The sequence below is a fragment of the Vulpes lagopus genome, chromosome 11, assembly GCF_018345385.1.
Source record: "Vulpes lagopus strain Blue_001 chromosome 11, ASM1834538v1, whole genome shotgun sequence".
NCBI classification, from domain to species: domain Eukaryota; kingdom Metazoa; phylum Chordata; class Mammalia; order Carnivora; family Canidae; genus Vulpes; species Vulpes lagopus.
The window spans coordinates 85025282-85047879 of record NC_054834.1 but is presented as its reverse complement, the minus strand read 5'-3'; the positions used below and the strand labels follow the sequence as shown (position 1 = coordinate 85047879).

Sequence of the window (22598 nt, the reverse complement as noted above, 5' to 3'; positions counted from 1 at the left end):
ATTTTTTTAAAAGTGCCTTTTGATGAAAATCCCCAAAGACCCAAGTGATTGGAAGAACTGGACATCGGCTCAAGATTTCTGTGCTGAAGAAGGCGGGACGCTAGTTGCCATTGAAAATGAGGTGGAGCAAGGTAAAGTACTCAACATTTCAATCAGCCAAAAATAACCATTCTTATTCAAATATTTATTACAATGTTCCCCCCAAATACTAACATTTCTAAACCCACATTTTAAGTATTATATTGCTAATGACACATAAAATTTCAGTTTGACCTACAAGGTTTATATCATAACATCTGTAAAAATTAGTGCATTGCATTGCTTATAAACTGCTGATTTTTGGAGTCTTGTCTCCCTAGTAATAGTGGAAAAAATAAGAACATATTTATGATCTTTATTTCAACATGACTAAAACAATCGGAGGTAAATTCTTTTATAATTGCCTGGTTATCAGTTTTAGATCCCTTTAGATTTACCTGTACACTTGTATCTTATATTTAGGCAGTTGTATACTTCAGTTTAAGTATAGGAGATAAACCCTCTTTTGTTTTGAATGAACACTGGAAATTGCTTTGTTAATGATATGACGAAATCCCAGGTTTAGCCAGCTAATGTCTGTCGATTTATACTGAAACAAAAGTGAAAGAGACTGCATTACCTTAATAAGAACAAAGTAACAAATTCCTACAATTGATAGATAACTAAGTTTTGCTGTCATTTAAATAAAATCATAGCTATAAATAGAATTTGATGATTACCCAAATGGTTTATATGGTATTAAATTTAATAATATATTCCTATTTTCCAGCTTTCATTACTATGAATCTTTTTGGCCAGACCGCTAATGTGTGGATAGGGTTACAAAATGATAATTATGAAAAATGGCTAAATGGAAAGCCTTTGGCATACTCTAACTGGTCTCCATTTGATGTAATAAATGTAAGTTTTCAGATTTATTTTTTAGAAATCATTTTAGCAAGAGATCCTATTTAATACTTACTTATTAAACTGTTTTTTGCTCCCTATACTTTATAAGCATAAATTTTTATTAGTCTATTATTAATATACTAATTTTCAATAATGTAACTACATATCATTTTCATGTGTTCCATTAATGTAATTACTATCACAACAAGTATTTATTTTGTAGGTTATGAAGTGATCTGTGAACAGGTTTATTAAATGCAAATACAGGAATAATAGTGTTGTTTGAATTTTTTAAATTGTCCTTAATAAAAATGTCAGTGTTATAATAATGCTATATGTTACCCTTTTTTAAAAAAACATGTATCTTTTTAAAGATTCCAAGTCATAACACCACTGAAGTTCAAAAACATATTCCTCTCTGTGCTTTGCTATCAAGTAATCCTAATTTTCATTTCACTGGAAAATGGTATTTTGAAGACTGTGGAAAAGAAGGTCATGGGTTTGTTTGTGAAAAAATGCAGGGTAAGAAATATTTGCTTTTTTATTCTTTTCATCTCTATGCCCCACTCTTCTCTTCCATATTTGTTCTACACACTTTGTGACTGTCATTTTCATAGCTAGCAGTGCCAGGTACTTACTTTTTTGAGTTTTACATATATTTACTCACTTAATCTCCACTACCCGAGATTTACGCCTTTTAGTGGGGTTCTAAAGACTACAGAGACTAGTGGGGTTCTAAAGATTACAGAGACCGCTTGAGAGATAACCACATTTATGCATCCATTTTGGGCATGTCAAATGGCTTTACTGCTTTGTTCTGGGTTTATGAGTGTATTCAGGTAATGAAAAAGACTTTAAGAAAATGGTATAAAGAGTCAAAGAAATAAACTAAAATTTCCTACTTTCTTGGAAACATAAAAATGTGGCTGTGGCTAAATATGGCATGTAGCATGTTTCTAGAGCTGATGATCAGAACCCCAAGTGACTTTTGGTATGAAATACAAAAGCCATACTCTTACACATGGTCAGTGGGGTTGATAATCAGGTTAAATGTACTGCAAATGACCTTTAGTAATAAAACTAAAAACAGCTCATATCTCATGCTTTCACCAAGTGCAAGGCTTCCCTGTACCATGCTACCCTAGAACACCACAGTTTGTTTCTGGAGCTGGGTAGGACTCTGCGTAGCCTATTGTATATATACTTAATGGAATATGAATTTTACCTCTTAGCATTGCATGCATGTGAACTCTCTAATGCACTAATCATCATCCCCAGAAACGGAGTTCCACAGAAGCCCTATTTCCTAATTCACAGTTACAACTTAAACATAATACTAGGAACTGAAAGAAGATACCCAGTTATAGCAATAGTATTATGAGAAGAGCAAAGTCTTGTAGGGAAAGAAATATCAATATACCATGAACTTACACACTTATGATATACCTGGCACTGTGCCTTGGCTTCATAAGCAATAAGGCATAAAAGCTTCCCAACAATGCTAGGAAGTAGGTAAAAGTCTTCCCATTTTACAGATAAGAACCTTGAGTCTTAGGAAAAGTAAATAATATATTCAAAGTCTCTCAGTTAAAGACAATGATTCTATTTTATGACCTTGATGTTGATCTCTTCTTTAAATATACTACTCTCTGACCATTTTCTCTTTGATAATTTTGGGACTAACAATGTAAATGTTCTTTTGGACATAGTATAAAGTAGCTGTGGTTGAGAGCATAGGCACTGGAGTTCACGCCCCACCTGGGTTCTTTCCTCACCTCTGTAAATAACTACCAGTGAAGTTTCTTATCTTCTCCAAACTTGATTTCCGCGTCTATCAAGTGAGATAATTACTATCTCACAGACTCTATGTATATACAATGCTTAGCAAGTTGCTAGCATATTAACAAAAGATAGTTTCTACTATTATTTCCAAAAAATATTATTCAACTACATAAATTCTTTTTTTAAAAAAAAGATTTTATTTATTTATTCATGAAAGAGAGAGAGAGAGAGGCAGAGACACAGGCAGAGGGAGGAACAGGCTCAATGCAGGGAGCCTGATGTGGGACTTGATCCCCGGGACTCCAGGATCACGCCCTGGGCCGAAGGCAGGCACTAAACCACTGAGCCACCCAGGGATCCCCCCAACTACATAAATTCTTGTAGCCTATAGTTAAGTGCCCCAATTCTGATCCACTTCTTTATTTGCTATATAAATATGTGCTTACATTGGACTTAGAGCCTAAAGTCTAACGCCTGAAAGATAAAGATTTCTAAGTAGCAGGGATACAAGGACAAAGTCAAGACCCCCAATTTGGGACTTGTTTTCAAACATATCTTTCTTTTTCAGGTCAGTGGGTGGCAAAATCATGTTGCTCAAAATAACTTATGCTTTGAAGTTTGATGGAATCAATTACAAGTGGAGAATTTTATATGTGTGAAAATACAGATATATAATGTAATGGGGAAAATAGTTAAATTGGTATTTAGGTCACATATATGAAAATTTCAGTTAATTTAATTTACTAATTATTATTTTTAAAAATCTACTATGGTATTGTACTGGGTTTTTTAAAAAAATAACCTTAGGCTTGGTACACAGGCTGGCAAACAGACCTCTAATAAAGAATAAACAGGTATAAAAGTGTACTCCATCACCATTTAGTTGGTAAATAGGATAATTTCACTTTGGTTTTACAATATGCACTACTATTATTTTGAGGTCACATTTTCAGGTAAAAGTCAAATTCCCATTTTGCCATTTTTACTTGGCATAAAGAACCTACATTTACTGAGCACCTGCTATGTTCCAAGTACTGAGTTTCAGTAAGTACCCTATGTGGTTATCTCTGAATTCTACACACACCTTACTAAGGAAGGCCTTACTTATCTCTTACAGAACATAAATTTGAGGTTTGGAGGGATTATTTATATTCCCAAGGTGATTTAGCCTTATATAGTCAGGACTGGGATTGATTCCCAAGTCTTCTGACCTACCCACACCTCATCATGCTCAAGTGTAATACATTCCAAATGTAATAAAACCAACAAACAAGGAAATACCTCAGACACTTTGGATCAAACAGTTCAGAAATACTTACCTTGGTTTTCTGTTTTAGGTTTCCTAAATTTAGCCTTTCCTAATACATACTATTAGAACAAACTGGCATACTGTTCTACATACTGTTAGAACAAAAAGGCAAGTGCACATATTAAAGAGGAAATGTCTTGGATGTAAAAACACGGGCTTGGCTGTCATATAATCTGTCACTCATGAGAAAGAAAGCACCAGTGATCATGTCTGGGAAAATCTTGCCTTTTAATTTGTAAATCTTGACTCTGACAGGTGACATATTAATAGTAAGTCATTAAGGAACTGTGTCTATTTTAATTGTTTATTAATGTAATCTTTAAACTTTTTAGAATTTATACATGTAAACATTAAACATGATAGCAACTATCATGCAGTCTCAAATGTAATAAAGGGTGGCATCTGAGAATATGCGCTTGTAAAATTATGTTTGCAACACAGTATATAACTACATAATATATGTCAATATTCCTTAGTATTAAGATCACCCAGAGCTGAGTGTGTTAGGCTGGGTGTAGCTAGTGGAATAAAATCCACCTAAGGAGATCAGTTCCATCAAAAAGTGGTCAGTTTAAAAAGGTGCAGTCAAAAATAGAAAATCTGGAAATGGTTAACTATATGTGTATACTTTTAAAAACACTCATGCATTAAAAATTTCCTAAGTGTTCTCATTCTTTAGCATCACCTATGCTTTCAGGTATTATCCTCATTTCAAAATAGTTCTGGGAAGGAAAACTCTGATGCTAACCACAGTAGGGATCATTATGACAGGGATCCAGGCTAAGCTTTGCCTCCTCCTTTCTCAATCAGATGCTAAAAATAATTTTTTAAAATTAATTTTTGTTGTTCTTGTTCTAGATACCTCTGGACACACTGTAAATACATCTGATATGTATCCAGTCCCTGATACCTTGGAATATGGAAACAGAACTTATAAAATAATTAATGCAAATATGACTTGGTATACAGCAATAAAAACCTGCCTAATGCACGGAGCAGAACTGGCCAGCATTACAGATCAGTATCACCAGTCCTTCCTCACGGTTATCCTCAACCGGCTAGGACATGCCCACTGGATTGGACTGTTCACTGCAGATGTAGGTATCTTAAATCCCTTGGAACATCCCTGAATAAGTAAATTTCAAATCTGCCTCCTTAGTGATATGGCCAGTGAATTAACACAAAAAAAAAATTCCCAGAAATAATAGTAAATGTAACATTTAAATAATTGGTTTATAGAATAACCACTGACCGACCTCATGAAGAGCCTATGACTACACATTAAAGGCATACACCTTTTAAGAGAATACGTCCCCTTGCCTAATTTCTGAGAATTAATGCCCTTCAAAGGTTCTCTGAAAATTTCTGAGTATCTGCCTCATGTGGGCAATGGAATACATCTTAAACTCAAGCACCTGCATTTGAGTAATTCGTTGCATTTAAGAAATCCCCAAGAGAAATGGATCGTACTTCCTGTCTAGAAATGTGGTTATTATTTTTTTATTTTTATTTATTTATTCATGAGAGACAGAGAGAGACAGAGGCATAGGCAGAGAGAGAAGCAGGCTCCCTGCGAGGAGCCCGATGTGGGACTCGATCCAGGGACTCCAGGATCACTCCCTGGGCTGAAGGGAGACGCTCAACCACTGAGCCACCCAGGCGTCCCGAAATGCGGTTATTAATTCAGTACCTCCTTGGAATTTAACACATGGGTTTTCTGTCTAGGGGTGTATTTTGGAGAGAAAGATTTTTTTAATTTTCTCTTTTTTTAAATAACAGTATTATACACTCAAAGTAGTGAAAAGTAAAATCTATTCTACCCCAACCTCTGGTTCTACTCCCCAAAGATAATCACTGTAAACAGTTTCTGGTGCATCATTTAGAAATTTTCTAGATATGCACATATATACACATAATGCATATGTTTATTTTTTTAAGTACAAATGAAGTCACATTACATGTGTTGTCCTTAAATTTGCTTTTTGTTTAGCATTCCTTATACAGCTTTCCATGTCAGCACATAAAAATCTAACACATTCTTTGGGACAGCACCACATGGGATATACCATTACCATTCTCCCCTGAATAGAAATTTGGGCTCTTCCCAGTTTTTCACAACTACAAGTAATCAAACAAACAACTTTGTGCAAGTTGAATAAATTCCTGGAAATGAAATTGCTAAGCACGCTTTAAATTTTTAAGAAATAGTGCCATAATGCCTGCCAAAAGTTTGTACTGATTTACATGCCAACAACTATGATAACATGTTGGGTTTTTTTTCACATCCTTATCAATACTAGGTATTATCAAAATTTAATCTTGCCATTGGGATACGGGAGAGAATGGTATTTTATACTTGTTTATCATATTTTTGCATATCAGAATGTTTTAACTTGCTGTAGTCAATTTTGCATTATGGCCTCTGGATTTTGTATCGTACTTGAAAAGATTTTCTCCACACCAAGAGGATAAGATATTTAGCCAAGTTTTCTTTAGCACTTTTATGTTTTCAATTTTATGTGTGAATCTTTGATCAATCTGAAATTTGTTTTGGTGTAAAGAACAAGATATTGATCAACTTTTCTCTGATCTCTTACTGGGAATTATAGTGGCAAGCAACCAAGGATTCCCAAAAACTAAAAAAAGATACCGTTGTGATAGATATTTTTTTGTCCGGTCATATTCACAAGCTGTCCTAGATCCTCCCCCTGAAAAATAAGTCTAGATGTGGAAATATAAATGTATGTGTCAAGTAAGGGCTGCTCAAACAGCATTGGGTAATGCCACCAGCAGTCCTAGCAAGGAAATAATGGCCCAATTTCCCTCCACAGAATGGTCTTAATTTTGAGTGGTCAGATGGAACCAAATCTTCCTTCACTTTTTGGAAAGATGATGAGTCCTCCATCTTGGGTGACTGTGTTTTTGCTGACACCAGTGGACGCTGGAGCAGCACAGCCTGCGAGTCATTTCTGCAAGGAGCAATTTGTCATGTACCTTCTGGTAGGTTCCATTCTATTCAACCCAACAAATATGTACTGGAAACCTACTGTGTGCAAAGCACCATGCTAAGCAGGAGCTATGAGTAAGAGTAATAAGAAGTATCTGCCCCCAAGAAACCTCTGGTCTGGTATATGTGATGTTCAGACAAATGAGCTATTATACCAGGCAGGGCTACCAAATGATGGAAAAGTAGCAAGTGTCATGGGGGTTAGCAAGAAAGAGAACACATCATTTCCACTTGAGCATAAGTAGAAAGACTTCTTGAAGGACATGACTGTGGAGACTTGCCTTGAAGAATAGATGGGATTTAGTCAACTGGGATGGGACATGGGGAGGCATTCTGAGCAGAAAAGTTTGCACAAAGACATGAAAGGAAAAAAGGATTGGACATGTATAAAGCAAAGCTCATGTTGAGATTTGCCTGCATGGCAGGGTACCAGTAAGGAGGTGGGAAATTAGGCTAGAAACCTTCATTAAGAGCATGTATGAAGGAAAAACTAATTCTTCTAAAACACCATAGAAGTTATCCTTCCCTTTTCAATAGCATTACATTTACTGAGTGCTTAAGAAGTGTCAGATACTAGTTCATTTAAATTTATTGTGTAGGGGCACAGTCAGTAGAGCATACAACTCTTAATCTCAAAGTCAGGAGTTTGAATCCCATGTTGCAGGCAGAGATTACTTAGAAGAAAAAAAATTTAGGGGCACCTAAGTGGCTCAGTTTGGTTACGCATCTGCCTTTTGTTCAGGTCATGATCTCACAGTCCCAGGATCTAGCCTCACATCAGGCTCCCTGCTCAGTGGGGAATCTGCTTCTCCCTCTCCCTCTGCCCCTCTCCACTGCTCATGCTCTATCTCTCTCTCTCATTCTCTCTCAGATAATTAAATCTTTAAAAAAATTTTAATAAACTTCTCATGTAAGAAAGATGTTGTTAGCTGTCTTTTTATAGATAAAGAAACTGAAGTGCGAGGAAGATAGGTAACATGTCTACAGCCATTCATACATAGGATCTCAGCATGGAGAGTCAAATGACTCTCATGCTTGACCTTTAAAGCAAAGTCCACCTGAAATTTCCCTTAGTTATATATTATGTTATGTTATGCTATGTTACTTTACTGAATGCATGTTTTTCTCTCATAGGTTGATTGGCAAGTAAGGATTTACTGAAACTATAATATACAGCACTGCACAGAACACATTTTGTATATTTGGAAGTGCCTCTTGCCTACTTCATTCAACTTCCAGTATTTCCACGAATCACATCCCCAAATTTTTCCACCCTTTAGGATACAAATTACAAACATAAAAGACAGCTACCCTCACCCAAGCAGCACCCAAACTAAACCTAAGAAGCAATGCATTAATATCTCCTGGTATGTTAGGTAAAGATTATTTCTGCCAGAAAGTCTACAAAACAATCTTGGTTTTATGATCATTTATAGTAAACCCACTCTTTCAGAGTATTATCATGAAAATCTCATTACACATATTTATCTTAGTCTGTCATAGAATTTAATGCAATGTATATCTTAATAAATGAACCCAGTCACCATCCTAAAATCATAACTGATTTTTGTTCATAGAAACAAAACAATTTGGACATCCAGAGTTGTGCTCAGAAACATCAATTCCCTGGATAAAATTCAAAAGTAATTGCTACAGTTTTTCTACAGTCCTAGACAGTATGAGTTTTGAGGCTGCTCATGAATTTTGCAAAAAGGAAGGTAATTCTTTTTGTGATGGTAAAATGCTTTCAATGCGTTCCTTCTTGACATTTCAGTAAACAATGTAGTTTTCTTCATTTGTCTGATTATTTAGTGGCTTTAGGAGTAACAAAAAAAATTGAAAAAATATTCAATATAACCATTGAATTTGCTTGTTTGGGGTTGGTTTATCTATGAAATTCGATGTCCAGGATAGAATATGAAAACCTAAGATGATGTCTCAGAATACTACACTTTCCCAAGAAAATGTTCCTTTTGAATGCATTTGAATATAAATTTTTAAAGTTCCCTAAAATGAATATTCTATATGCTTGGACTTCTTAAGTACAACCATATATCTTTTAATAAATGTGGTATAACTTTTAAATTTTTAATTAAAAAATTACTTAATTTGCAGTAGAAATTTTCACTCTGCAAAGACTGAGCTTTACAAATTTTGGTATAGGAGACATTTTTTAAATTGTATTTCACATAAACACAAATACTTGTTTATTTACTGCTTATCTCTTTTATAGGATCTAATCTTTTAACAATCAAGGATGAGGATGAAAATTCATTTCTCCTAGAAGAGCTTTTTGCTTTTGGTTCTTCTGTCCAGATGATTTGGTTGAATGCTCAGTTTGATGGTGACAGTAAGTAAGATTTGGGTAGAGAAGAGGAAAGGGCATAAATAAATACATGGTGGTCAAGGTTGATGAAAAAGGCATCTGCAAACCAGAAGGCTCTTCTTGGATACATTTGCTGTGAAAAAATAGCATGAATCCTAAAGCCATTTCTTCCAAAGACAATATTTCTAACCCTTTTCTATACCCTTGTGTCCTTTGAAATAATCTCAGAATACCAAAAATGAAAACAAGCAAACAACAAGCTTATCTTATAATTACTCTCACGTCATGAAGATTCTTGGATGGAAATTTGTGTTCACAGACTTAGTCATAGACAACAAAACCCTGTTTATTTAAAAATACTCAGATTATTCCTCAATGTTATAAAAGCACAACAGAATTATAGAAATGTTTCGATGATATATTGTGCTGTCAGAATTATTTGCTTTTCATAAAAACCAGAGTTTGTGATCAAATGACAGCATGTTATTCTTCCATGTAATTGATGGTTATTGAAAGTATTTATAAAGAAAATTCTCTTAATTGGTACGGAGAACTTATTATAGGGATATACCAAGGTGGAGGGTGGGTCCACTCTAATAAGGAGTGTTTCAATCACAGACATTGTTTAAAATTTCTAGCCCATTGTGATATAAAAGGTGACTGACTTTTAGTTACTTTTATTGTTGGTTTTAAATACTTGCCGACAATGTCCCCCTATTATTGCTTGCCCATGGATGGGCTCTATAATTGCCTCTACCTCTCAGTACACCAGTGGCTTGCTTTTTAAAGAAATTAGCTGTAAAGTTATTTTAGAAAGTGAGCCATTTTGCAATAATACAGATGTTAGGACTTAAAATGATACCTTTAAATTGATTATAATGATAGGGAGTATTTCAAAATTCAAACTGTTACGTTAAGGAAGATGGTATTCTAAATGAACTAAATCAGAAAAATATATCTATAATAAACAGAGAGCCATTCACAAGGCAAGTTTACTAATACGCACCTTTTGATGTTGTATTCATGACTGTACCCCCTGAATTGCATGCATCAGATAAGAAGACAGCCTCATGGAATTCAGGAGAATGAACCTTTTATGGTTCATTCCAGTCTTAGTATATTTGATAATTACACATATAATTCATAGTAAGTTAGCATTTTTTCCACAGATAAAACTATAAAGTGGTTTGATGGAACTCCCACAGACCAGTCAAACTGGGGCATTCGGGAGCCAGAGATGGACCATGTCAAACCCCATCTGTGTATTGCCCTGAGGATCTCAGAAGGAGTGTGGCAGTTATCCCCATGTCAAGAAAAAAAGGGATTTATATGCAAAATGGAAGCAGGTGGGTAAAGCCAGAGGGTAATTCTTCATTTTGATTCTACCCTGACTAATGTTGACCCACCTTTAGCATTTATAGCTTTGAAAATTCAAGTATTCAGGGAGTATTCTGATAAATTTTAACATTATCATCTTGTTCAACATCAAACAAGTCAAAGGACATTTCAGCTCCTTCTTTCTCTGATATGAAGAAAAAATCATTATAAAGCCTATGACTTTCCTGTGTCATCCTAGCTGTTAATGGGCAAAAAAGCAGTTTAACCTAAAAAAAAAAAAAAATGGAAGTAGCGATGTTACCCAGCAACCCTTACTGGCAACTGCTACTCAGAAATTTTAAGGTTCATCTTTGGTCCCAGGAAATATAATCTAGGCCTAGGTATTCTTGCTTGATAACTGGATGAGATTCTCTGTTGCTAGCCATTATATTATAAAAGTCATACTTCAACTTCATCTTGAACTGCATGCTTTGTTGTGATAAAAAGAAATAATAATTTTAGAAATTTAAGCCAGAAAAATTTTAGTCAGCTGCAAACAATACAGAAATTTCTAAGATAGGATGTTAGCAATGATCATTAACTGGAAATGTGTTTTTAATAATAATCACAACATTTCTAGATGCAAGTATTGCAGAGAAGGAGGAAGTGGTGTGGCCTCCACTGCTGGTGAAGGCTTCTGAGAGGAGATAAGGTTTTGGAATCCCAAAAGATAAGGAGAATAGAGAAGGGAAGGCATATGAGACAAAAATCCAGTATGACTACAGGCAGCAACTGAGAATAGCTTAGATGAGAGTGAAGGATTCACATTAGGTGGTGATGGGAATAAAATTGGACTGTAATGTAGGATCCATTCACAGAGAGTACCAGTCTAAAGAGCTGAACTTCATGGTGAAGAAGACAAAGAACCCCTATGTGCTCTATAAACACCTGCAGGGGAATCACACTAATCCAAGGGAGGCAGTTGTAATTTGAGTGATAGAGCTAGGAACTAGGAACATGAGGAAGAGTAGAAATAGGAAAAGAGAATCAGCAGGCTTTGGTGATCCAATTACACACTGGGTAGGAATGAAGGAGAAAAACCTGATAGGTGTCATCACCAACATTCAAGCTCCCAATAGTGTGGATAGCAGTCCTGTGTGGAAAACATGACTAAGCCTAATAAGTAGTGTACCCAAGTGATCAATAGCATTTCATTTCAAAAACAAATCAGAAATACCTCATATGTGTACAGGACTTTAAAGCTTCCTATAATATAGAGGGCACCTCTTTCATCACTCACAGCAACTTCCAAAAGCAATGCAGCAGATATATTCCCATTTTACAGATGAAAAAAGCACTTGTCCAACAAACTGAGGCCACATCAAGAACCATGCCCCAAATTGTCTGGCTCTATATGCTTCTGTGTATCTGCCCACTGCATGCATCCAGACAATAAATATTCTTTTAATAGTCTCTCTTTAAAAAGTATCTTCACACGCACATAATATATGGTCCCATGTTTAAGTGTGCAAGAGTGAAAGGGCATAAGTACTACACCGAGGCACTTCCATCACTCCCAAACTCTTTACTGATCTTCCTCTGAGTCATTCTCTACATATTTTTCTGGATCTTTACTGATCTAGGTCAAAAATAGCAGAGTTCAAATTTTGAGTTAGAATCTACTTGAAAGAGATACATTTCTATAGTAGAAAGTCCTCAAACAGGAACCCTCCACTTTTTTGAATGGAGGAGCTATTATTCATTTCCCAAGATTCTTGAGATTGCAAAGTTGAGAAAGTGCTGATTTTAAAATCCCCGCATGGAGTAAAGAGATTATCGTTGCTGGACAAACTCCATCTCAGAGCTTAACAAAACTTAGTTCCATGCAGGCAGGGACTATATTTTATTCATATTTTTATTGCAGCACAGTGCTGAGACTGGATGGAAATTTTTCAGCTTAAAAAAAAAAGCAGTGTTTGTGTTTGTGAGCAACAATAATGATTACAATAAATCAGGGGTCAGCAAAATTTTCTTGTAAAGGACCAGACAGTAAATATTTTAGGCTTTGGGAACCATATAGTCTCTGTCACGCTGCCATTGTGGCATGAAAGCAGCCACAGACAATACATAAACAGATGAGTGTGGCTGAATTCCAGTAAAACAGTAGTTATAAAAACAGGCACCAGATCTGATCCATGAGCCATAGTTTGCTGAGCCTTGCTGTAAATAATAACATAATTTTGCTGAATTAAAAGAAAATTTTCATCGCAGTTTGTTTTTGTTTTTGTTTTTTGTTTTTTTAAATTTGGTTTTAGGTCTTCATGCAGTAAAGGAGCACTCAGGAAAAGGTAGGTTTGAATAGTAGAAAACATTTTGATTTCTCTTAGAAATAATAAAATAGAAAGTAGCTATGTAACAATACCTATCTTAACTTGTTATCATTGAGCTTTTCCTTTTTTTCACCTTCTTTCAGGACCAAGTCATAGTATGGTGCCTCTTGCAGTAGCACTGACATTGATAGTAATCCTGGCACTTTCCACCCTTTCCTTCTGCATATACAAGCACAATAGAGGTATCTTCAGTAGACTTGCACCATTCGGGAATCCTTACTACCCCACAACCAACTTCAGTACAGTACATTTGGAAGAAAATATTCTCATTTCTGATCTTGAGAAGAATGATCCATAACAATGAACTCAGAGAATGCCACTGCCATAAAGATAAGTAAAGACTTAAGTGGAGTCTTCCCTGCATTTTCCTTTACAGACTAGATGCCATTATAATGTGAATTGTATTATTTTAATTATTCTTAAACTGATTACTGGTTTTGAACAGTAACCAAATCATAGAGGTGTTGATTTATTCATTTCCCCAAACTGTGATCTATTCTTAAAATGGGGAAATTATACAATGGTTACTAGTCAGAAAACAAGAACTAGTAAAGGTAACTCCCTACTGAAGACTCTTGAACTAATGTGAATAATAGGTTTTGTATTAATATATTTCTACTGAAATTTTAAAAGATTTTTCAAACTAATCTGATAACTATTCAGACATTTGCCCACACCTAATCCATTAAAAAAGGGAGAAAGCATAACAAACTTTTAAACTCTGTACTTGTATACAAGATGAAAAGTTAAAGACTTCTGAGAGGTTTCTTGTTTGTTTTTTAATTCAATCATTTTAAAAACAGTGTTTAGAAAATTAATTTCTAAGCTGAAAACTCACACATTCCAGGCTCTAAACTAATATTTAAGCTGATATTTATTTTTATTAGTTCTGACTTCTGAAATTAAAAAAGAAAAATTACCTGTCTTTACGTAGGAAAGATCTTGGTTAGTACACTTGCATAAGCAACCACGTAATATGGCCTAAAACCTTCAATTACTAAATAATGACTATGTTTGATATTTTAAAATATAGATAAGCTTAAAAGAATTCATTAAAGTCATACTATTGTTAAAATTAATGGCCTTTCTTAAAACTAAAGGTATAAAGTAATATATAACTCTCCTGACAACTAAAAGATATAAAATTTAATTTGAATTTAAAGGTACTGTAATCTGAACTACAGTACCATTAGAACCACACTAGAGAATATATGGAGAAGTAGTAAATAAATGACTCTCCAGTCATAATCTAAATACCTTTGCTATATAAATGAGTTTATATGGGGTATTCTATTTAATAAACTGACGTTCTTAAGAACTATCTCTGTGTCAGACTAGTTAATGCAGTTGGTAAATATGAATAATAGCATGACACTGTCCATAAATTAAATACTGCATATTTGACTTTCTTTCACAAATTTCTTATATGGAAAAGTGACTTCATAATCAACATTTTAAAGTTTACTCATTACATAAATATTCATTGTGCTCGCTTTGGCAGCACGTTTACATAAATGTTCATTGTATTCCTATTAAGAACCAAGTGCTGTTCTAGAAACTGGGTGTATTGAGGTGAGGAAATTAATGAGAACTCTTGTTTTTATGTCACTTATTTTCTAATGAGAGAAAAGTGAGAGCAATCCAGTAAAGATATTCATAAGTAGAAAACACCAGGTGGTTATGAAAATTAAGTAAGGTCTTGTGATAGAGAGGAACCAGGGGAATCTCCAGGCCTCCCTAGAGTGTGCATTATTACATCCATCTGCCTTGAAATTAGTGGCCACTAGTCACAAGGTGGAGCTCTGGGAGAAAGTATGAGTGAATTTCTAAGTGGAAAGCCATCATCATTAGAAATAGAATTTGATGAGCATGGAGTCCTTGTAGCCTGAAACAGTTAATACAGCTTCTAAAAGAGGCTCCTTGCTACTGGTGTGTAGCTTCCACACTAGGACGATCTACTTCCATAATTTTCTTTTTAGTTTTGATATTTCATTTTTTAAAAGATATTATATTATGCAGCAGTTGTATATTTATAACTCACAAGAATAATTGGCTTGAACTAACCGGGTATAAAAGCCCGATTTAACAATCTGTCAAGTGAAATTAAAGTTCTGTTCTTTTTAGTGTACCTGGTAAAAACTGCTAATCAATTATCCTTCTAGTCAAAGTATATCGAAGTAGAATAGTCACACATAACAATTTGACCAAGTCTGTCATTAATAAAGTGGTTTTGCAGAAAGAAACTGCACTGTTTGTCAATGCTCTGTACTTTGCTATTTAGTATTGAACTACATCTCTGGGGAATCTGTCCCCATGTACAAGATCATGCACTCCTTCTCATTATTTAAATTTCAGAAATAGAAAGTACTGAAATATTATGTTTTATTTATATATGCGCACTTCAAAAAGCTTTTTCCACATCTATTTTTAATCTGAACTAGATTCCATAGCTATAGCATGAAAAGCAAAAAGGCATCAGGGTCACAAACTCATTCACACATAATTAATGTGCCCCTTTCCAAAAAATCAATTATTATCCCTGACTCTGAGTAATGGAAAATCTTGGATTTTATTTATTTATTTATTTTAATCTTGGATTTTACAATTAAAGGTATCTTGAGCTCTTCCAATTCCAATAGTCTTCTTTCAGTTTAAATGCTTCTCCAATAGAAAGTTCCTCTTCCTATCAAGGGTGGATTAGATGGTCTCTTTAGGTAAACAGTCTTTTGGAGTTTTCTTTTCCTCCTCAAAATGGTGTTAGATATATGAGAACTTGTGTCTTTGTAATACTGGGGGGAGAAAGTGATAAGTGACTGTAAATGTGTGTTATCTGTGTCCACTGAGGGTAGTTGTCTGGCCCTATTCCTGGGAACTTTGCTGGCCTCAGCTATGAAGCCTATAGTTGGTGAGAGTCTATTGTCTTTGATTTGCTCCATTCTGGCTCTCCCTGGTACTGCCTTATCCCCAATATATTGGCTATGACTCCCATTCAATTCTCTACCTGAACACTGCAGTTATACACAAGGCCACTTCACTTCTGCAATCTAGTACCATCAGTTACTCTACTAGGGAGTACTAAATCCTGTAGCAAACAGTCCCCAAATCTCAGTGGCTTAACACAGCAAAAGTTTATTTCTCATCGACAATGGGTTTGCAAAAGGACTTTGCATTCATGGGTCCAGGCATCTCCTATATAGTAAGACCTCTAACTTATAGGGCCTTGGAGTCTTCCAATGGGTCTCCTACCTCTGCCTCACAGAAGTTAACTTGAAATCTATCTTTGATTAAGACTATTGATTATTGAAATACATTCTTTAAGTTAAGAGTCATCATACTAAGAACACATACCCTGAAGGTACATAAAGATTTTCAAGGGACACAGAGACATGGATATTTTTAAGGAACTCAGTTTCCAGAATCTTTAACCTTCATATATATTCTTTCTTAGAAGTAACCTTCATGAGAACACATGTGAGATCATAGTGTCATGCTGATTCTTCTTTTCCACCTCTCTTGTACAAATGCCCATCACTACCATAAACAAAAACAAAAACAAATCATAGCTTTCACTCCAAATCTTGCTATGATGCTTTATCTTGGGAAAATTCTCCACCAAACAAAGGGAAAAAATTCAAAGTCATGATGTCAATGAAGATTCTTTTAATAAAGGAATTCTAAAACCAGTGTAGAGCCTGATGTCTTTCCCTATGTTCATAGATTTTTCTGTGAAGGATGAAGTGATGAGTAAGAAATTCCATGTTGGGCTATTCTAAGTTAATATGCATTAAACAGTGGAACATAAAGAATGATAACTACTTTTATTTTAAGACTTTTTAGCTCATGCAGCCCCTAATTTTTTGTCAGAGAAGGCTTTTCTGTAGAGAAATTTCTGATGAAAGCAAAAGAAGTGTAGATATTGTTAAGAACCTGACATCTTACCTTATCCTGATGAAAAGCTTATGACAGAGCTCTGTGCTTAATCTGTCTTAGATTTCTAAGTGACGCTGAGTATTAACATGCCCATTAAACTGAAAAATGGGCAGCCCCAGTGGCACGGCAGTTTGGCGCCACCTTCAGCCCGGGGTGTGATCCTGGAGACCTGGGATCAAGTCCCACATCAGGTTCCCTGCATGGAGCCTGCTCTCTCCCTCTCCCTCTGCCTGTGTCTCTGCCTCTCTCTCTCTGTCTGTCATGAATAAATAAATAAAAGCTTTTTAAATTTTTAAATAAAATAAAATAAACTGAAAAATGGAATCAGATATTTTTCTGAACATTTATTTGTCTTATTTGGCTCAGGGATTTTGACAATGAAGATTGGCCTTACCTATTAAGTTTTATGATGAATATTTTTCATTAACTGAATAAACTAAATTGGTAACTCTAGTGTTATGATTAAAGCACTTTTTAAGATAAAGATATTTTAATAGAAAACTAGTATTGACAAAACTATAATGAAATTATCAATATATCATTTTTCCCAACCTAACTTTGTATATCAGATAGAACAAGAGGTGCCTATGAGTGAAAGAGTAACAGGTATAATTAATAGTCATTGGAAAAGTCTTCCTAAAGTCTGTTAATTTTACTTCTAGAAAATTGACAATGTGAATCACTCTAATGACTGGGTAACAAATCCTTTTACAACTTGACTGTTTCCAGTTCTTAGCTTTAAGCAAAATTCAAAAGGACATAATCAAATTGTCCATTGACAGATGACAAAAGTGTTTTTAATTGTAGAATCACTGTGATTTTGGGCACAAATGAGAAAACAATTCAAATAATGAAATTATATCCCTATAACAAATCCCCGTTCATTCCTATCTATTTATTTACATGAAGAAAGTGTTTATATTAGCCAGGATAGGTTAGAGCATGCTGTGAAAACAAACAAAACTTCTAATGTTAATGGTTCAAAACAAAACTCAAAAATTAAAATTTTTGGTCATGCAAAGCCTACTATGGTTCCATAGTTTATGGTTCTCCAGGGAAGTTCACATCCAAGCAATAATTCATAGATCCAGTCTGCATGTTCCTACCTCAGGAATATGGGGCTTTCAGTGATACTATAACAGGAAAAAAGTAAAGAAATCTTAAGCTTCTGGGTCCTTAAGTGGCACTTTCACTCACATATCATTGGCCAGACTAGTCACATGGTCCAACTTACCTGCAAGAAAGTCTGAGAGGTCTCCCAGGGTGCTCAGGAAGGAGAGGATAGCCAACTACAAAGAGTCCGGCAATCTCCATCAGAGTTTCTCAGCATGTATAGCTGATATAATAATAAAAATAGAATTCATGCTAAATTCTAACTCATTCTAGCAATTTTAAATTATTATTAGCTAATTTTATCTGTAATCCATTTCATTAAGAGATACACTGCCTATAACATTTTAGTTTGATATATTCTAATCATTTATTAACTTCTGTAATATATTTATGTTGTTCTGACCAATTGTGTACTAATAAAAATTAAAGTGACAGTTCAATATACAAGAAAATGTATAACACTTAGAACCTATGTTGGCAGGGAATTTTATAAATAATTTTAATTTGTATACATATTTTTTTTTTACTGTAGCTAACATGACAAGGTAATGAATAAAATATTTTCAAGATTAAAAATATATTACATTAAGATAAAACTCTGTGGGGGGATTGGAATGGAAATACAAGACTAAGGAGAAAAACAAAGCAAAATCTCTGACTGCCAAGAGTTTGTGTGTATTTCTATTTTTAAATAGATTATGATGGAATTCAAATTGTTAAGGTATCTCCAATCAAAGGAACTAGGGTTCCATGAAGTGGCTGATTCCAGGTCCAGGACAGGAAAAATGTGAGATGAAAGTAGATTACCTTGTGGTCCCAGAAAGTAAAAAAATGCTCATGAAAATATGAGGTCATGCCCAAGGAACACAGGAACTAACCTGAAGGAGCTCCCAGTGGCCAATATTGGAACAATTTGAGCAAAAAAATATATACATATATATTAAATATATATATATGCATATATATTGCTAGTATTGTATTATAACCCATAGAATAAATATCTATTAGTCCATATTGTTAAAAAATAAACAACTGAATGAATGAATAAATAAACTGAGGAGAAAGAAGCAACAGTTCTTTTCTACAGGAGAATTATAATTAATAAATGTAAAAGGAATGAGAGAAACAAAAATTACTATTAGGCAAACACAACAGTAATAATTTATATAGGCAAGATCCAGCAGTGGGTGCTAAAATTAGTGGGTGACCGTTTGAAGAGAAACAGGAAATTTGCATAGCCTTAAAGTATCACCCCCAAGACAGTCACTAATTATAATGGGAAAGTACTAACTTTACAGTAAAAAAAAAAACCCACTTTAACCAAGTGATCAAGGCTAGTCTAAGCATGATAATCAGCCATATCAGCATCTTGTGTTCCCTGGTATGATGTCCTCCTAAGGGCACGTGACTTCTTTGGCATCTTTTTCAATAAGGAATAATCTTAATTTAATAATAAAAAAACACCAGACAAATCCAAATTGAGGAACATTCTACAAAATAACTAGCCACTTCCAAAGTACCCAGGTCATAAAAGGAAAGATTAAAGAACTGTCATAGATTAGAGGAAAATAAGAAGACATGACAACTAAATGCATGGTAGCATCCTGAATTGGATCCCAGAACAGAAAAAGGACATAATGGAAAAACTTGAATTAAAATGAAATTTATAGTTTAGTTAATATAGTATCCTACTTGTATTCATTTCTTACTTTTGATGATTATACTATGGTTATATGAAATGTACCAATACAGCAGGCTGACTGACTGAATGGTACACAGCAATTCTCTATACTATTGGCAACCTTTCTGTAAATCTAAAATCATTCAAAATAAAAAGTGAAAAAATCTGCTATGATATGAAATTCCATTGGATGTATTAACAGAGTGATGTGACACTTTTTTCCAATGCTATTATTTATCATATGCTGAAAATTGCATACTACTTTAAAAAAATGTTTAGATGTCAACTTGGAAATGTGTGAAGGGATATATATCTTTTCTTTCAAAATTCTTTTAGGAAATATGCAAACACAACCATTTGAGGACCACTACTATTTGACATTCTTTCTCTCCTGACCCAAATGAAAAACAAGCAAAATTCATCTTTTCTTCAATCTGACTAACAGCCCTCCTACCAGAGGTTTGGATTGACACACATCTTACTGTCGGTCGGCCCCATTTATTTGTTTTTGCTCTCTTTTCTCCACACTCTTTCCTGATCCTGTCTTGTTAGGACTCTCATTCTCTTACTCTTGCTTATCCACAACAACCTCATGGCTTAGTCTTAATGGCAGATATTTCAAAAATGTTATATCCATCATAATTCTCCTTGCCAACATTTATAAGACACTGGATGTAGTGATTATTACAATACATGGTTGGACTCTCCATTCTCTCTTCCTCCACTTCTTAACACAGTGACAAATAGGGCAAGACCAAATCCAGTCTGGTGCCTGTTTTTGTAAATAAGTTAACAGAACACAGCCATCCTCCTTCATTTTCACACCATGTATGACCACTTCCTGTCTGCAACAGCAGAGCTCAGCGGTTATGACACAAACCGAATGGCCCACAAAGTCTACACCACATCTACACCACTTACCATCTGACCCTTTAGAGGAGAAGTTTGATGACCCTGATCTAAAAAATTAAAATCTAAAATGGGCAATCCAACATATTTTGATATGTCTTAGTAAGCACTATTATATATATAGGAAGTACTTCAACATATTGATAAGCAGTTCTAATCAGTAAACATTTCTTGAGAGCTTACTACGGCACAGAGACAGTCCTAGGTTCTGGTACTGGAAATATGAATAAAATTGTCTCTGTTCTCATGGGGCTTCAGGGGCAGAGGAATATGTAAATAATAAGTTCAATATAATGTGGTACAAATAAAAACAGAAGGAACAGAATCAGAAAAAAAATAAAAGGACACCAATTAATTCTGTCAGAGAAGGAGGCTTAACATGAAAAATGATGCCTATTAAATAGAAACTTTTAGATAAACATCTTTCTTTAATATCTTTTTAAGCTGAGAAAAAAGTTTTCAGTTTGAGGCTAACAATGAAGAAAAGGTGGATCCAGTCGTCATGATGTAGCTAATTTTTCTGAATCCTCAGAAAAAAGAGTTGCAAGAATAGTATACATTACTGCCTTTATACTGTGGCTAAATCCATTTAAAGCCAACTTGTTTATAGTGATTCTAAGCTATTACAGCAGTGGATTGGAGCAGGCAAGTAAGTATGCATTGCCAATCATACCACATCATTCAAATATTAAGTTCTATTCAGTTAAAAAAATAATTACAAATAATTCAGTTTAAAAATCTATAGATCGGGGGAGGGGCAAGATGGCGGCAGAGCAGGGTCTCCAGGTCACCTGTCCTCAACAAATTACCTAGAAAACCATCCAATCATCCTGAAAATCTACGAATTCGGCCTGAGATTTAAAGAGAGACCAGCTGGAACGCTACAGTGAGAAGAGTTCGCGCTTCTATCAAGGTAGGAAGACGGGGAAAAAGAAATAAAGACACAAAAGGCCTCCAAGGGGGAGGGGCCCCGCGAGGAGCCGGGCTGAGGCCGGGGCGAGTGTCCCCAGGACAGGAGAGCCCCGCCCGGAGGAGCAGGAGCTGCACCGACCTTCCCCGCGGAAAGGCCTCCCGGGGAATTGGAGCAGGATCCCCAGAAAGGCGGGGATGCCCTCGGGCTCCCTGGGACAGTAACAGAGGAACTGCGCCCCGGGAGATGCGCCGAGCTCCCTAAGGGCTGCAGCGCTCGGCGGGACCCGGAGGGGCTCGGAGGGGCTCGGGCGGCGGCTCCGCGGAGGGGGCGGCGGGGCTCCGGGAGCAGCTCAGCGGCGGCAGCTCGGGCGGAGGAAAAAGCTCCGCGCGGAGGGGGCTGCGCGGCTCCGGGAGCAGCTCGGCGGCGGCGGCTCGGGCGGAGGAAGAAGCTCCGCGCGGAGGGGGCTGCGCAGCTCCGGGAACAGCTCGGAGGGGCTCGGGCGGCGGCTCCGCGGAGGGGGCTGCGGGGCGGGAGCGCGAATCCAACAGCGGGACACAGCCCAGGATCCGGCCTCCCCCAGGGACAGGCAGAGGCCGGGAGGGCCCAGGACAGCAAGGACGCTCCTGCCCGAGCTGAGCAGATCAGCGGCCCCGCCCCGGAGCCCCCAGGCCCTGCAGACGGAGAGCCCCGGAGCTACTGCGGGAGCTGACTCCAGGGTCCCAGAGCTGCCCCCGCCACTGTGGCTTCCTCCCGGGGCCTCACGGGGTGAACAACCCCCACTGAGCCCTGCACCAGGCAGGGGCAGAGCAGCTCCCCCAAGTGCTAACACCTGAGAATCAGCACAGCAGGCCCCTCCCCCAGAAGACCAGCGACACGGACCAGTTCCAAGGGAAGTCAAGGGACTTAAAGTACACAGAATCGGAAGATACTCCCCCGTGGTTTTTTGTTTGTTTGTTTGTTTGTTTTTTTGTTTTTGTTTTTGTTTTTTTGTTTT

At 36.2% G+C, this 22598-nt stretch overlaps 1 protein-coding gene across 2 annotated transcripts in view; it reads left to right on the top strand.

Moving 5' to 3' along the window:
• PLA2R1 (phospholipase A2 receptor 1) overlaps nt 1-14379 on the top strand; it is a 113524-nt gene extending 99145 nt beyond the window's left edge. The window contains exons 21-30 of one of the 2 annotated variants that reach the window (XM_041722838.1): nt 14-131; nt 809-939; nt 1302-1449; nt 4877-5115; nt 6850-7018; nt 8603-8743; nt 9259-9375; nt 10521-10697; nt 12984-13016; nt 13142-14379. In XM_041722838.1, the coding sequence (XP_041578772.1) occupies nt 14-131; nt 809-939; nt 1302-1449; nt 4877-5115; nt 6850-7018; nt 8603-8743; nt 9259-9375; nt 10521-10697; nt 12984-13016; nt 13142-13356 (1488 nt within the window). In that variant the 3' untranslated portion in view covers nt 13357-14379. The remainder of the gene's footprint in view (nt 1-13; nt 132-808; nt 940-1301; nt 1450-4876; nt 5116-6849; nt 7019-8602; nt 8744-9258; nt 9376-10520; nt 10698-12983; nt 13017-13141) is intronic. The other variant, XM_041722839.1, reaches the window with a different exon arrangement.
• Nucleotides 14380-22598: the final 8219 nt, after the last annotated feature.